General features: G+C 42.9%; 1 protein-coding gene across 5 annotated transcripts; it reads left to right on the top strand.

Moving 5' to 3' along the window:
* Positions 1-85: 85 nt before the first annotated feature.
* C10H15orf48 (chromosome 10 C15orf48 homolog) lies at positions 86-6,587 on the top strand. 5 transcript variants are annotated; one of them, XM_039490397.1, is made up of 5 exons: positions 86-339; positions 3,576-3,636; positions 3,971-4,059; positions 5,066-5,126; positions 5,779-6,587. In XM_039490397.1, the coding sequence occupies exons 2-5, from the start codon at positions 3,592-3,594 to the stop codon at positions 5,845-5,847; spliced, it is 264 nt and encodes an 87-aa protein (XP_039346331.1). In that variant the 5' UTR covers positions 86-339; positions 3,576-3,591; the 3' UTR covers positions 5,848-6,587. The 5 variants fall into 5 exon arrangements, with proteins under 5 accessions (XP_039346331.1, XP_039346329.1, XP_039346333.1 ...); XM_039490395.1 differs by having other exon boundaries at positions 86-533; XM_039490399.1 differs by having other exon boundaries at positions 104-149.
* Positions 6,588-16,557: the final 9,970 nt, after the last annotated feature.

The raw sequence follows: 16,557 nt of genomic DNA, 5'->3' as shown, positions 1-16,557 counted from the left end.
TTCCTATTGTGTGTAATAAGAACACCCCCCCCCCCCAAGCAGGTCAGATTGTGGCTGGAATGAGATCACTTGGCCTTAAAGATTCCATAGCAGTTGGAGACAACTACAGTGAAGAGAACAGTTGGCCACGAGCTGGAAGCCATTACTGTGTGAGAAAGGGGGTGGATTATAAATTACTGTCATAATTTATTAGCTATGCTGCTGCTGCCACCACCATATTACAAAGGAGTACCTTGATGTTCTCAGTGTTACCGTTTTTCTGCAGGGGTCCCTAAACCCCTAGGGCTGCTGTTGAGGGCCTATGGTGATGAGACATAGAAGTGAGAGTTAGGAGACCAGGTAAAGCAATCCTTGCTGGTTTTCGAATTTTGAGATTACATCTTTAGGGAACTAAAGTTGAAAGCTTGCTGGTTGAGCGGACAAATAGTCCAGTGATTGCATCCAGCCCTCCTACAATTACCGTGTACAGGAACCCACAAGCCCAGCTGAGTGTCAGAAACTGATTCAACAACTTGCTGATTAGGAGTTGCTATGTAAGTAGCATCTGGGATTGGGACACAAATGTGAAAGAGTAAATGGTTACATTAATTTAGTGGATGTCTTTGCCAAGGTGGTTCACTGCTCAGCATACTCTGTTCCTACATGTGGGATTGCCCCATCCCCTTTACCCCACTATGCTTTTGGAGAACAGTGCCCATAATGGCATAAGAGCCCTCAGGCAGCACTGAATGTTTGAAGCCAAGATTTCAGAAGACTTGTCCAGTCCCAAATGCCCCCTTCTCAGTGATTGAAGCAATTTCTGGGATTTGTGAGGCCATACCCCTTAAATTTCTAATGTTTTTTAATCAATACTATTGTATGTTTTGCCTTTGTTATCCCCACGTTCTTTGTGGAGCTAGGGTCCCAGACGTGCCTGGTACAACCTGAGTGAGCTTCCAAAGATTGGAGTTATGCTTAAACTTTAAAATAGGGATGAATGATGTTGCTGGTACAAGAAGCTGGGGAGATAGCTTTAGAAAGAACACATGGGGTAATGTGCATCAGGGGTGAGCTGGAAGCACTACCTCAAGAAAGTATCAGAGGGGTAGCCGTGTTAGTCTGGATCTGTAAAAGCAGCAAAGAGTCCTGTGGCACCTTATAGACTAACACGTATTGGAGCATGAGCTTTTGTGGGTGAATACCCACTTCGTCCCCTGCATCCGACAAAGTGGGTATTCACTCACAAAAGCTCATGCTCCAATACGTCTGTTAGTCTATAAGGTGCCACAGGACTCTTTGCTGCTACCACAAGAAATTAATTTTCCTACCTACTTCAAGCCGTGGCTGTAGGTGTGTCAAATGCTGCTCCTTATGCTGGTTTTAGTCCTATGGATACATATTCAGTGGGGAATGGACTGAGACCACTGAACTCAATTCCCATAGGTTACTGAACACCCATCAATGGTAACAATATCCAGTCAGTGCAAACATGCCTTTGATCAAGCCAGCAACCAGGGTGAAGGGCTCTGTTTCATTTTCCATCTGAGCCACCCACCCAGGCCTTTTGTTCCTTATTATCAGCTAACTAGTCAACCTCCCAATGCAGCAGCCCTACCCCAGCCTCCTGCTTGTGCTTAGTGTTGGTACATGCCTTGCTGCCCTCCAGGAACAGTCTTAGCAAGAGGCCAGCAACTGGTGCCCATACTCTAAATTGTGTTTGTGAGTCAGCTCTGCAAAGACTCTGCAATGGGGGTGATATGACAAGCCCATAGGCTACCCAACAGCACTCTAGATAGGCAGCCTCTTGGAGAGGGCCTGCAAGGAGCAAGCTGGGCTTTCCCTAGTTCCTCCTAGTGGCTGCCAGGGGCGACTTGGGGGAAAACTGAGCTTACAGGCAAAGCTGCCAGTTCTTCCCTCTCCCTGCTCCGGCTTTGCCGCGCAGCCGGACAAGCGGCGGGGAGGAGAAACACGCGGAAGGAGGAGGCTGCCAGCGGGGCTGCCTCGCACCTGCCGCCCCGCCCGGGCAGTAGCTGCCTCCTGCGAAGGGTACTGGGGGAGAGCGGGGAGCACGCGGGCGAGGCAGGGAGTAGGCCCAGTCAGACACGCTGGGTGACGGAGCCAAAGGGGACAATTAGAAGCGAGAGAGGGAAGAGCCCAGGCGCGGGGAGGGAGTGAAGGGGGCAGAGTATGGACACAGGCCGCGGGAACCCTGCCTGTCAGCGGCAGGGGAGAGAGCTGCCCCTCAGCCCTCCTGCCGCGGGAAACCAGCCCGGCTCTGCCACAGCACAGCCCAGCAGCTGACATCCCCCTACACACCCCTCCCCCAACACGCACCCATGTCCCCCGCGGCAGGGCCACCCCCACCCCTCCCAACGCCACCCTCCATATACCCCCGCGGAGCCACCCCATTTACACCATCGCCGCCCCGCGGAGCCATCCCCCTTTTCCCTCAGAGGAGCCACCCCCCCATCTCCCTCTCCCCACGGAGCCACCCCCCTTCCCTCTGTCCCCACCCCGCGGACCTACCCCCTTACACCACCACCCCGCCCCAAAGGAGCCACCCCCTTACACCACCCCAGCTCCCTCTCCCGCGGAGCCACCCCTGTAGCCCCACCCGCGGGGCCACCCCTTCCCGCACGCCCTCTATCCCCACCTCGCGGAGCCACCTTACACCGCCGCCTTCCCCATCCTAGGGAGCCAAGGGTGCCCACATGTCCCTCCCCCGCGGCCCTCCACAACCTCTACCCGTCTCCAGGCCACGCACCAACCCCCCCTTTCTGTGCAGCCCCCGTGCACGCACCTACCCCGTCCCCTACTCCCTATGCAGCCACCCCACCTGCTCCTTCTGCACCCCACGCACCCAACCCCGCCTGCTCCTTCTGCACCCCACGCACCCAACCCCACCCGCTCCCCTGCTCCTTCTGCACCCCACGCACCCAACCCCGCCTGCTCCTTCTGCACCCCACGCACCCAACCCCGCCCGCTCCCCTGCTCCTTCTGCACCCAGACCCGCCCCCTACTTCTGCACCCCACGCAGCCAACCCCACCTGCTCCTTCTGCACCCCACGCACCCAGCCCCGCCCCCTACTTCTGCACCCCACGCCGCCAGCCCTTCCCGAACCGAACCCCATGCTCCGCTCTGCCTGCCTCCAGCCTGCACGCACACCTCTTTGCAGCGCTCCGGAGCCCGGGTCCCCGCGTATTCCCGCAGGGGGAGCCGCTGTCTCATGCTGCCGGTTTTTGCAGGGACGGGAGACCGCAAGGGGAAGTTGTGCATCAGTCTGTACGAGCTCTGCACCGGGCTACGTGACTTGGGACACAGCCAGCCTCTTGGGGTGTGAGCAGGACTATATAAAAGGCTGGACTCCTCCCCAAGCTAAGGCTTTGTCTGCAGTGCAGCTTCTCCCCTTTCCTCCCGGCCAGGTAAATGCAGGCTCCCTTGCCTCAAGCGGCAGAGTGCATCTGGGATAGTGGATTGGTGGTTGTGACCCGCAGGGTGATAGGGGATTATGTAGCAAGTGTGTAATAGCCTCTGCCAGTTGTGGTACCTAAATTGCCTCACTGATGAGATTGTAACTGGACACCCTTTATTTCAGGTCTACAGCTGCCGCTATGGCCAACTTGGGCTTTTTCCAACTGCTAAGGAAAAACAAAGAAGTAAGTTTGCAAAAGAGCGTTGTCCTAAAATGATCCGTTCTGCCTTCCTGGCACTGACGAAGAGTCCTATGAACAAGTGCATGTTGAAGGGGTTACATTAAAACGTGAGATTTGCCAGATTAATAAAATGCACTCTCTAAAATAAAATGATGAATGTGCAGAAGTTGAAGACAACACTGGCAGTGAGATGGTGTGATCGGCATATATGTTATGCCTTTCTTTGCGGGAGTTTCACTTTCTTTAAAGCTTTTTGATTCATGTCTCCAGTGTGCATGGCCACCAAGAGAGACATTTTATTCTTGAAAGTCTTGTTTCCTAACTTTTTGTCTTTCAGCTCATTCCTTTGGTTGGTTTTGTGGGCTTTGCAGCAGTTGGGGCTCTAGGTGCTTCCCTGTATTTCCTAGGCACCAAAAGCGATGTGATGTAAGCATAATCCATTCCATATTTCTCTGAGTTATATGCTTGGTATGGAGTTTTCTTTGCTAAACAGATACACCTCATTGACGTCAGGGTATCAGAGTGGGGAGGGGGGAATTAGGGAAGATCTGATACTCAGCAGATTTTTTAAATTAATGTCTTAATCTTCTATTATATTTTTGTAAAGAATTTATTCCAGTCTGTTATTCCCCAAACATTAAATTTTGAATTTATTGCTCAGAAAATTTATTTTTTGTCTTCACTATAAATGTAGTTTGAGCTAAAATGTTCTTGTGCAAAATTTTCAATAGTGAAGTCAAATAGCATTTAATATGCCTCAAATAGAGGAATGTGTTCAAAAGGAATCGTTTTTACAACATGTATCTGTCTTTCTACATTTTTTCTTCTGAGACAGAGGTACACAGATCACAATAAGTCATTTCCAATAGCCAATAACCCAGCCTTCACTTCCTTTACCATCTCATTCCTTTACCATAACCTCATGCAAGGTATTTTATTAATAACTCTCTCTTTGAGATATTAAATCAGATCATTAAATAACAGACTGCTATTGTTCATATCTAGATAGCAGAATTTTGATACCCATTATCAGTTACTACTTTTTTTCTTTAAAATGGTTTGACTATTAATTTAGGGCCCAAGCTTGAAACATTGAAGTCCATGGCAGTTTTAAAATTGACTTGTGAGCATGACTGGGCCCTTAGCCATAAGGCTAAGAATTCCAGTAACTGTTACCTAAACCACAACATGGTATTATTATTTATTAAGCAACGACAGCATTTTCTGGGATACAAACTACAAATAAATGCCAGTCCCTCTGCCAAGTTTAATGGCCTAATCCTGTAAACCTCTATTCATGCAAGTAGTTTTTCTCACGTCAATAGTTACACTGAAGCTAGTGAGACTACTCAGCTGACTAAGGGTGTGCAAGATCAGGCCCTAAAACATCGTCTTTATTTTTCCTACAATGAATTTCATAATTCTTTTTTAGCGTTAACAAGTCTGGCAATCCAGAACCTTGGGAAAATGTGAATCCTAACCAGGCTCAAAAGGTAACGAATAAAATAATTTAGTCCATAAAAGTTGGTATTGAGTGTAGTGCCAATTAACTATATTCTATTTCATTAGAGATTAAATGAATGTATATAAATATATTTAGAGTGTATGAGTTATCAGAATGTTAATAGAAGAATACAGTCAAATCTGCATTCCTGGTCTAATTCTGCAAAGTGTTGAGCAAATGCAACTCCTATTTTCTACAGTACACTGATTTCAGTGTGTGTTTTGGATATACATGGCTAAGCCCTGTGTGTTCATAAAATCAGAAATTACCTAATATTATGGTTCTTAATTACTTCATTCTTAAAGTCCTAAGGTATTTGTGGAAAGTCAGGCTTAGTAGGCAAAAATTTATTGTGAGTGGTGTAACTATTTACTGTGCGCATAGATTGTAATGTTTTTTTCATTTGAAATGCTAATGTTTTATTTGATGATTAATAAAGAAAATATATTGCTCAATGGTACTTCCGTTTACTTGTAAAAAGAGAATGTAAAGTTACTTATTAGAAGACTTCCTTCATACACAAGAGATTGTATAAATTGCTGTACGGTGTAAAAAACCTACAAAACTTACTATATATTTAGAGAGGATAACTGTTTGGCTTTTAATAATTTGCTCTTCGTATTGTTCTTTTTATTTTTTAGCTTTTATCAATCAGCCAAGAGTGGAAATCCATAGAGGAGCTGGAGAAGGTCAAAAAGATGATGAAGTGACAAGTTGCCCTTGCCTCAAAAATGTACTCTATGAATCTAGTGGAATCATTTCTGCACAAACTCGACTACTGAAATCAGTGTGCGGAAATGCTTCTGCTACATTTTTAGGGTCTCCCTACATTTTTGGACTCTGGATGAGGAATTTCATTTTGTCTTAGCGGTTGCCTCAGAACATCCACACAGTCCAAAAATAAACATCTCTTTCAGGTACTCATTGTTTCAACAGTCATGTTTAACTTGATGTACAATGTTCAATATGCAGAGTATTAATGGAGTGGAAAATCCTTCATTCTTATATGAGCTCCTTAGAAAAGAGCAGGAGCAAGACCATAATGAGTGTGAAAGTGTCAATATTATTTTAAAAGATCCTCTCCAAAAATAAGAACTCTGGTCTGTTGCTTCTTAGTTCATTATACTATACTTCAGTGATGTGTGCTAATTTTACCGGGATGCTATTTGTACATGACAGCATAAGCAGTCATAGTAGAAAATTAGGCTTCCAGTTCAGATTTGGTGAGTCCCAATCCTACAAAGACTTTGCACTGTGTCAGTTGTAGCACTGACTTCAGAGGGACTACTCAGTGCGTAAATTTAAGCACATGTGTAAGTCTCTGCAGGACCGGGTCCTAAGACAAATTATCAGCACTTCAGTATGAGTGAAACTAGAGCAAATCTTTTGTATTTGTAAGTTCCTGCTGTTTATTCCTGCGAAAATGTTATTAAAGTAAAATGAAGATTAATTTGGAGTGGACATAAAACTTTATTAGAATAAATGTTATTATCCTCTTTTTATTGTACATACAAGTTTAAGCATACAATACAGATTCCCAGCAGACATTTTAAAATGATTTCTAAATAAAGCAAACAACCTAATAACATGTACCAAGAGAAAATCAACAAAGATTACATTAGGAGTAGGATCCTATATAAGGCATTTCCTGTTTAATAATTTACACTTTTTTCTGAAGATTGGTTAGTGCAGAGATCTGTAGGTATTCCATCTCCTTTATGTGCCTTTCATTTTGGAATAATTGCCAAGGAGGGTATCTCTTCCAGAAAGATTTTCCTTAATTGTGTCATGACGCATCCTCACTCCAGACAGTATCACATGTACTGACTGTGTGGTTTCTAACTATATTATATTTCTAAAGTGCATAACATTTTCTGGAATCACAAGTTTGTAAGGGTGAAGAAATCAAAGCAGGAATCATTAGATGAGCTGCATTGGAGAATGACTTGCTTTCTGTGGGAATAACTTCTCTAAATTAGAAAAAAATCCCCCAAATGCTAGCAGTTGTGAAGTGCTATAAATTATTCAGCCGCGGTGCAAACAAAACTGAAAGTAAATAATGAAGCCATACACCTAGACTGAGTTAATGTGGCTTCAGAGTTCTCAAAGCTTGGTCGATTTTGAGAAATAGAAAATAGTTACAATACTGTTGTGCTGCATTTTTTACAGATGTGGCAGTAAAGTTTATTTTTTACAAGTAAGGATGACTCAGCAGCATACAACTGATGTAAATAACTCCAGTCCTCCCTAGCTTCAGAAAAACTTTCATGTGTAAGGATAATCAGAATTATCAGACTTATAAACTTTTCTTTGCTAAAATTACAAATTTAATAGGAGTGGCATCAGAAGATCCTTAGATGTGCAACCACAAAAGTTCACCTTCCAGGCTTTTGTCTTGTTAAACAGAGAGACATTTTTAATATAATTCTGTGCAATCTAATAATCTACTCAGTGTTTCTACATTTTTACTGGAATGTGCTCATCAAAAGTGTGCAGTGCTCTGAGTAAATAAGTGAATTCAACATTTTTGTCTGTCAGCAAATCACTTGTCTACCCTGTAAAAACTGGATCTTGCCATGAAGGGTCTACCTAACTAGAAAAATAAGTGTAGGGCAATGGTGATATATAATGGAATGCTACAAAGATTAAATATAGGGGTATATCATTCTTATCTTGATATGTAGGCATTCCCTCATATCTCTCCCTTGCCCTCTCCAGTAATGTTATTAGCAAGCAAGGCCCCCAAAAATATGAAAAATTCCAAGATCATTTTTAATTTAGTCTGGAGCGAATGTATCATTTTTCTCCACAAGAAAAGTCAAATGTGCAGCAATATAAAACACAAATGGGGAGGAAGGTTGTATAGCTCAGTCAGGGGAAAGCATGTGAACACTTAGAGCAATCCAGCCACTTCACAGGACAAAAAGAAGTCTCTGGTTTCCTTCACTACACTATAGCTCCTTTCATCCTGAATATTATTATTTAACATTTATTTTGCAATAGCACCTGAAACCCAACCACATTGGAGCTCTGTTGCGCTGGACATTGTATGGACTTCCAGAAAATGACAATCTCTGCCCCAAAGAACTTACTTTATAAGTCTGTAGCAATTGAAAAGCACTTTACAAATACTAACTAACCTTTATTTACCTCATGTGAGGTAGGTGTTATACTCATTGTGCTGCTGTGGAATCTGAGGTACAGATGTGAACTTCCTGAAATCACATAGAAAATGTGTGGCAATGCTTGGAATTAGAACCAAGAGTCCAGACTCCTGGTGCCCTGATCTAATTGGTAAACAACCTGGCCACTCTTTCTCATATTAGATAACATTAGCAACATGTGGTTACTAATTGCACCCTAATGGTCTGAAAAATAACATGATTAATGCCTGAGAAGTTGACCAGTAAACTTTTGGTGGTGCCTCATGTGGTTACTAATTGCACTCTAATGGTCTAAAAATAACATGATTAATGCCTGAGTAGTTGACCAGTAAACTTTTGGTGGTGCTTGCTGTTTATGTGGCTACCTCATGGCACTGTGCCAGCGTACTTGCTAGGCTGGTGCCAGGTGGGTTTGATGTCTTAATGGCCCCCATATGGCTCACAACATTGGACAGGTAGATGATCAAGGGCTGTAATTTTATATCAACTTCAGAGACAAGACAAAAAAAGCCATTGTGACATGGAGCTGTTTCAGAGGTCAGAATTTTAATGAAATCTAAGTTTATAAGGCTTATTGTAAGAAAATATAAATTCTGAGCTAGGCTCACATCTGTAAGTAAGGCTTACAGCCTCATCAAGGAATCTTGGGAATAATGGCTTCCTTAGTTTTCTGCAGAAAAGAAAGGTTGAAAGCCAGGTAAGCAATGGGGCAACAAGATCCCCCTATTTCCTTTTATTGATCTTGGAGTCTATAGCAATGGTTTGCTGGTGCCTAGAGCCGGCCCTGTCAGTATAGTGTGTTCAGAACTGCTTAGAGAGCTGGGAGGTAGGATGACCAAATCAATTACACAAATATAGTTAGGGGTTGTATCCACACTACAGAAAAATAAACTAGGCCTCTGTCAGAGAAACGCTGGGGCCCAGCTCCTCAAAATGTATTTAGACACCGAAGTCCCACTGATTTCAATGGGAGATAGGCAGTTAGGCCGTTCCTCAAACGTAGTTATGTGCTTACCAGCCATGCCAGTGACCATTTACAAACTTAGTTAAAAGTTGTAGAATGGAGAGGGGATCCCTTAATAATTTGAGTCAATGGAAGCAGGAGCAGCCCCATACAGTAGTGTTTCACTTATGGTAATGTCCTTTATTTCATCCTTAGGGCAAGATTCTGAGCCAAGCATTTAGAGAGAAAATATAGGAAAGCAGAAAGCAAGTTGGAGACTCCCATTTTCTGCTATGTATGTTGACAGCAGCTGCATTATCACACACATGTCAGTTGGTTAGTCTAATGACCTGTAGAAGTTTCATTTGCCTACGTGCTGCAGAGAGAGAGAAGGAAGTAACCTTTGCTCAATATTTTTTTCATTTTTAACTGTGCAAACAGACTGCTTGGTTAAATCAGGTGTGGCTCCTAAGTCTTGATTAATATGTAAAGAATCACTGTCATCTTAAATAGAATCAAAAGTTAAAATTATTTTCAGTTGTACAGCTATTCGGCAGATACAACATTTCTAAACTGCTTGTTAATTTCATTCTGACAAGATATGTCTCCAAATGTGTGTGTGTGAAGTACTTTGGAAAAAGATACTGTGCTCTTCTCCCCTCCATTACAGCAGCTTTACAAGAGTTGATGTTGGTGGAGGTATCTCCTGATTAACAGTAGTGTATATGAGAGAAAAAATGAGACCTCTCAAATCTGAGTTTAAATTAGAATTCTGAAATTATAATCAAGCAAGCGATCTTCTCAGCCAGAGCTTTCCTTTATCACTACACGGCTTGCTACATTAGTTACTGCAGCTATAGATTATCTCTATGGCCATTTTGCATTTTCTATACAAGATTCACAATACTTGGTGAAATCCTAGCCCTATTGAAGTCAATGGGAGTTTTGCCATTGACTTCAATGGGGACATGTTTTCACCCTCAGTTTTGAAAAGTAGGGGCCACATTTTAGTTGCTAAGTGCAGGTAGGCACATTAACCTCAGTTCAGGAAAGCACTTAGCTTTAAGTATGTGCTTAAGTCCCATTGACTTTAAAACCCTCAGAAGTATCTTGTCCCTCCTCATAGGTAATGTTTTTGACCACCTCCTGTGTTCTGTTTTGCAGAAGGCAGGTGCTCACCCAGGTCACGTAGAGATCGGTCATTTTTGGTGTGTTTAAGGTTTCTCTTTCTTGGCCTTGTATCTGATTATGTGTGACAGCTTCCATTTTGGCTGACATACTGGGGACCTCCAGGCCTAAGCTGCTACAACTTGAGCTAAAAAGGCAGGAACAACTCATATCATTTGTGGCTCAGCACAGAGAGGAACTTGTAATACACACACATGAGTTAGGACATAGCTCTGATGTTCCACGCTCACTCTTTAGTGCTCAGACATTTATATACAAATCCTGGATCCTACAGACTATTATAGATACATTTTTAGAAGTGTTATAATTGCTTCCCTCTGCAGATATCAAGGGCTTTTACGTAGTCTGAGGCTTCTTACAATGGCACTAATGCAGTCCATAAATATTGCTGTTTTTTTTCACTCGAAGCCCTTTAATAGAGAGTAATAATGTCAGCTGGATTCGATTAGTTGTTGTGTACACTACTGATAAAGTCACACGTAATGGATCTTGTTTTCCTGTACAAAATGTTATATTTGTAATTATTTAAAAAACAAAGTGTCCATGGGGAAGAGGGAAGCTATTTTTAAAAAGAATAACTTTTCATGGAGAGTTTATTTTTCTTGGGCCCAATCCTGCAGCCCGTGTTCATGAAAGCATTCCTTATTTGAATAATCGCATTAGACTATTCAGGAGTAAAACTGACCTCTGTGCATGGGGCCAACACAAGGCACATGCACCTAAACCCAACCTAACCCCTCAAAATACTGTTACAAGGTCAGGCCTCATGTGCCTATTTCAGTGTTTGGGAAGTTGCATATAGAGTGAACCTCAACAGGGGCATGAACTTGGAAGATCCTGTGTGCCCATGGTGACAGATATAGCAAATTTCCTGCAATAGCTTTGAGAACCCTTACAATCCCTAGCCTACAATGATTAATACAGAATGTAATTCTGTGGGGGATGGTGACCATAGCCCCTTCAGGAACTCAGAACAGTTGGAGGTGATTAGGCAAATCCCGCTCTGGAGGTGTTACAGCCTGTGTGTGTCACTTTCTTGGGAATGCTTGTCTACACTAGTTCAAAGTAGATTCTCTAGAGGCCAACAGAAAGGACTATTGGATAGCTAGGTGGAGTTTAAACTGATTGAGATCCTCCTTTCTGATTCAGCAAACAGAGAGGACCTTCTGTTCGACGGGAGAGCCCCAAACCTTAGGCAAAGGTTGGAAGGACTGACACTGACCAGTGCTCATGTGGAGATGGAGGGTAGTTGCTGTTAATCTTATTAGCATGCATTTCGGCTCTTAACTTGTTTTAGTATGTTTTTCTCTGTAACACTTTTCCCTTAACAGTAAATATACATACTTAGGAAAAGCTGTGTGGTAACTTAAAACTCTGGGCAGTTACACTTATTATATAGCCTGTGAGGAGAAAAGCAAAGCTGACCTGTTTGGGCAGTCTGATGTGGTGGGGAACTCTCAGTGCTGGCAGGGAGCTGTGCAGCCTGAATACCCTAGTTAGTAGGGAGACAGGCATGGGTCTTCGCCCAAGAGAGGTGACAGCTGAGGAGCCAGAAGCCTGGGTGGGTGCCCTTCCTAGACCACAGAGGGGGAATACAAGTGCAGATGTCCTGCATTGTCACACCCACAGTACGCATTGACTTCAGTGGGAGTAACAGATGTTCATCAGCTCTCAGCATTAGGCCCCAGGTTTGGGGTTTGATTTAGGTGAGAAGCAGAATCTCTTTGGTCTAGGTCTCCGACTGGGAATTTCACAAGACTTTCTGCTGAGAAAACCTGTGCTTCCCGACATTGGGCACATTGGCTGCAATACAGGGAAAGCCCCAATGCTCACAGAATCTCAGTGCTTCCAGTCCAGGCAGCAGTCATCCAAAAAAGTAGAAAGTTAGCTTAATCTTTTTTAAAGATTAAGCCCTGCCCACCACCACCCTTCAAAAAAGGCATGACAAAACAGAAAACTGTCTGGTGTGAGTGATGGGCTGTGGTCTGGATCGTTTTGTATTTAACATGATCTGATTTTCTCCTTCTCAGTTGTATGTGTATACAGAGATGGGGGGTGGGGAAACAGCATACTAATTAAGATAAAATGGAACCTAGATCTGAAGGCGATTTGTTTTTTGCAAAATCAAAATTTGTCCTTATCAGTCCATTTCCAAAGTGTATTGGATTGGATTTGCCCTACAATCTGCCCATACACTGAGTATTGTTCATTCATGTAGATTATAAATAAAGGTTTGGTGCCTGGACCTGCTCCATCTGAGAGTTTTGCCTCTGACTTCCAAAAAAGGAGAATTGGGTTCTTCAAAGGAGGAAGAGGATCAATTTGTAACTCATGGTTCCAGTTCTTGTAATAGCCAGATTAATCTATCATGACTGCCAAGATTTCTTTATTACACAACATGTTTATTTCTGGGCTTCTAAACACTGTGGTAAATACCTGTACGCAGAATTTTAGAAATATTATACCTCTGAATACACTGCTAGTGTTGTCCATAATTCTGACTAGTTCTGGATTTCATATCTATATGGAGGAAAGGCATATGTGGAGGAAAGATCTGAGGATTTCAGAGGTTAATCTGGAGGACACACCAAGAACTATTACTACATGTATCCATGGAAATAGTTCTATAAAATACCAGTAAAACAAAGTGTAAGACAAAGGAATGAACTCTCTTTTAATAATTAACTCTGGAGTATATACTGTATAGCTAGAAGCAGAAGCAAAAAGGCATTTGGATTTTACAAGTATATCAATGAGCAGATCAATGTCCCATCTCTGCTGTATCTATATCTTAAGCAAATCCATGGCTTTTCATTCACAGAATACTTTAGAGACTGCAGGTTTCAGAGTGGTAGCCGTGTTAGTCTGTATCAGCAAAAAGAACAATACTCCAACAAAAAAACTTCAAAAACAGACTCCAAAGAGAAACTGCAGAATTGGAATTAATTTGCAAACTGGACACCATTAAATTAGGCTTGAATAAAGACTGGGAGTGGATAGGTTTTACTTTGTGTAATGATCCATTTCCCCATGCTAATTTTCCCCCATACTGTTACTCACAACTTCTTGTTGGAAATGGGCCATTCTGATTATCACTACAAAAGTTTTTTTTCTCCTGCTGATAATAACCCACCTTAGTTGATTACTCTCGTTATGGTTAGTATGGCAACACCCATTTTTTCATGTCCTCTGTGTATATCTATCTTCCTACTGTATTTTCCACTGCATGCATCTGATGAAGTGGATTTTAGCCTCTAAGGTGCCACCAGTACTCTTCTCTTTTATTAGAGACTTCAGAAATCAAAGTTCACCTCTTTTTCTCCCTCCTTTGCCACATTCTCTAACCGGTCAATTGTTTTTAAATGAATCACTGTCTTGTCACACCTGGCCCCTTGTCTAGCCCCAACCCTAGAACAGTCACTTCTAGCTTTCATCTAAACTACAAACCTGAATCAAATGTTTAATGCTGTGTTTGTTTAATTTCAATAGGCAAGTAAAAGCCTCACTAACATCAGGCCTACATAATTGGAGTTCAGGGTCATGGTTTTCTCAGCACAGGTGGCTGATCATATAAAATACACTTTTGAAAGGACGAGAAAGAAGAAAGGAGACTGCTTTTACACTAAGTATGCAAACTGGACAAATTCATCACTTCAAACCAGCCAGCTGAAACTCTCAGCAAAACCAAAGAAACAAAATGCTGTATACCAGTTGCCCATCTGCTGGGAGATCCTTTCTCTGCACATCAACTGTGGCCAAATCAGCTATCTGCAGTTATTTGTGTATCTCATGTGTTTGATTCACCACGATGAAGCCACAAGTACACAATCTTCCTAAGTAAAATGTACACTACTCTCAGGGGCGGCTCTAGGGATTTTGCCACTCCAAGCACAGCAGGCAGGTTGCCTTCGGCGGCATGCCTGCGGAGGGTCTGCTGGTCCTGCCGCGGAACCAGCGGACCCTCTGCAGGCAAGCCACCGAAGGCTGCCTGCCTGCCGCCCTCGCGGTGACTGGCAGAATGCCCCCGGCAGCTTGCCGCCCCAAGCATGCACTTGGCGTGCTGCGGCCTGCAGCCGCCCCTGACTACTCTGAAAAACTCCATTGTAAAAATGTAAATGAAGCCCAGCAACCAAAGATCCAATTACTTTATGTGTTCTCTGTCACGTTGCTCTATTCTTTTGTATTTGATCATTTATAAAATAAATTAAGAGTTTATTAACTATTTTTATTATAATAATAGAGGCCTCAACCAAGATCAGAGCCCCATTTTGCGAAGCACTGTACAAACGTATAGTAAAAGACGGTCCCTGCCGCAGAGAGCTTACAATGTAAATAGGTAAAATGCACAAAGAGTGGAAGGGAAAACAGAAGGACAGAGAGGTGAAATGGTTTGCCTAAGGTCAAACAGACAGGAACAGAAGTGAGGTCTTCCAGTTCCCAGTCTGCTGCCCTATCCATCAGACCAGGCTGCCTCCTAAAGTAAAACTAAAATGAGCTATTTAAAAGAGATGCATAGAGACCAAATCAAGAGGAAACCAGGTCTCCACAGCCATTGGCCCACAGAAGTGCTGCAGTTCCCCTAGGCTGGTAGCTCTGATGTCTGGGCTCTGGAATTAAGATGTCAGTTGTGCTTCTGTTTTGCCCCTCAAAAATCTTATGCAGTATTGGTGTGAGCAGGTACAATTCCATTGACTTTAAGGGAACTCTGCCCATTTACACTAGGGCTGAATTTGTGCCAGTTGCTGGTCTCTACTTTTCCTAGTATCGATGGGGATGTAGATGGTCATAAATGTCAGCTTTTCATAGCTGGCATAGTAAGTTAGGCATCTTTGAATTAAATACCAGCTGAACAAATTAGCACACTGCAGTCTTCAACTCTGGCTTTATCTGCTTTCGTGGAAAAAGATGCTTGTTCAGCAAGTAACTGTTCAGATTGAAGCTCAATCAATCAGGAACATTTAATGTATGGCCAACCTCTGTCCTGCATCTCCAGAAAGAGTAGTGCTTGTTTAGGCAGACAAGAGACTATGTAAATATTTTTAGGTTTTTGTGTGTGTACTTACTTACGTAATGAAGTTCCTGATTTAGTCAGAAAAAGACAAGTGTGTGTGTGTGTGTGTGTGTGTGTGTATACATATATACACACACCTCTACCCAGATTTTTTGGCTCCCGAAGACAGTGTTATATTGAGGTAGAGGTGTATATAGATAGATAGATATGTATATCTAATCTATCTATCTATATATGCTGGGTTTAAACTCTTATAAGCAAGAATCAGTACTGAAACAATAGTACATGGATAACTTGAGCTCCTGCACAAGGCTGTATATCCATCATATAGTTCTTGTATAGCCCACTGCCCAAGATAGGATACTGAACTTGATAAATCTCATGGCAATTCCTATATTCCTTCAGTTCTCACTTTTAGGGAGAACATTTCTGAACCCAGGGGCGGCTCCAGGCCCCAGCATGCCAAGTGCGTGCTTGGGGCGGCAAGCCACTGGGGGGCACTCTGCCAGTCGCCTCAAGGGCAGCAGGCAGGCTGCCTTCGGCGGCACGCCTGCAGGAGGTCCGCCGAAGCCGCGGGACCAGCAGACCCTCCGCTGGCAAGCCGTTGAAGGCAGCCTGCCTGTCGTGCTTGGGGTGGCAAAATTGATGTCTGAACCATCAATGTCCTGATTTGAAAGTGTCAGTTATGTGCCTTTACATGAAAGACTTAACAGGGACAACTGATATTTCAAACTTTGGACATCAATAACTAAAGACTATTGTGCAGTTTTGGCTCTTATTGCTAATTTCAGGTCAAAATACTCTTACAGGCAAATTATCCAAACACTAGCTTGCTCTTAGGAGAGCTTGATACCCAAAAAACCCTAATAATTCATAAATACTATTTAGAACCAATCAACAAATGTCTTAACTCACTTCCCAGAGTCAGTTCTTTTCATCTATATCAATTTCTATAAATTTTCTTAATTCAAAGTTATCTAAACAGACAAAAAAAGCCTCAGCAAATACGTCTAACTACCAGTAACTGTGATCACTAATACAGACTATGTGAGCTTGACATTTTGACTTGAAAGGAGTTGCACCAGCATAAAACTGGTGCAACACAGTTGAAAGT

The sequence above is a fragment of the Mauremys reevesii genome, linkage group 10, assembly GCF_016161935.1.
Source record: "Mauremys reevesii isolate NIE-2019 linkage group 10, ASM1616193v1, whole genome shotgun sequence".
In the NCBI taxonomy this organism is placed as follows: Eukaryota; Metazoa; Chordata; order Testudines; family Geoemydidae; genus Mauremys; species Mauremys reevesii.
Note: the sequence above shows the minus strand (reverse complement) of the source record. Positions and strands in the feature narration are given on the sequence as shown.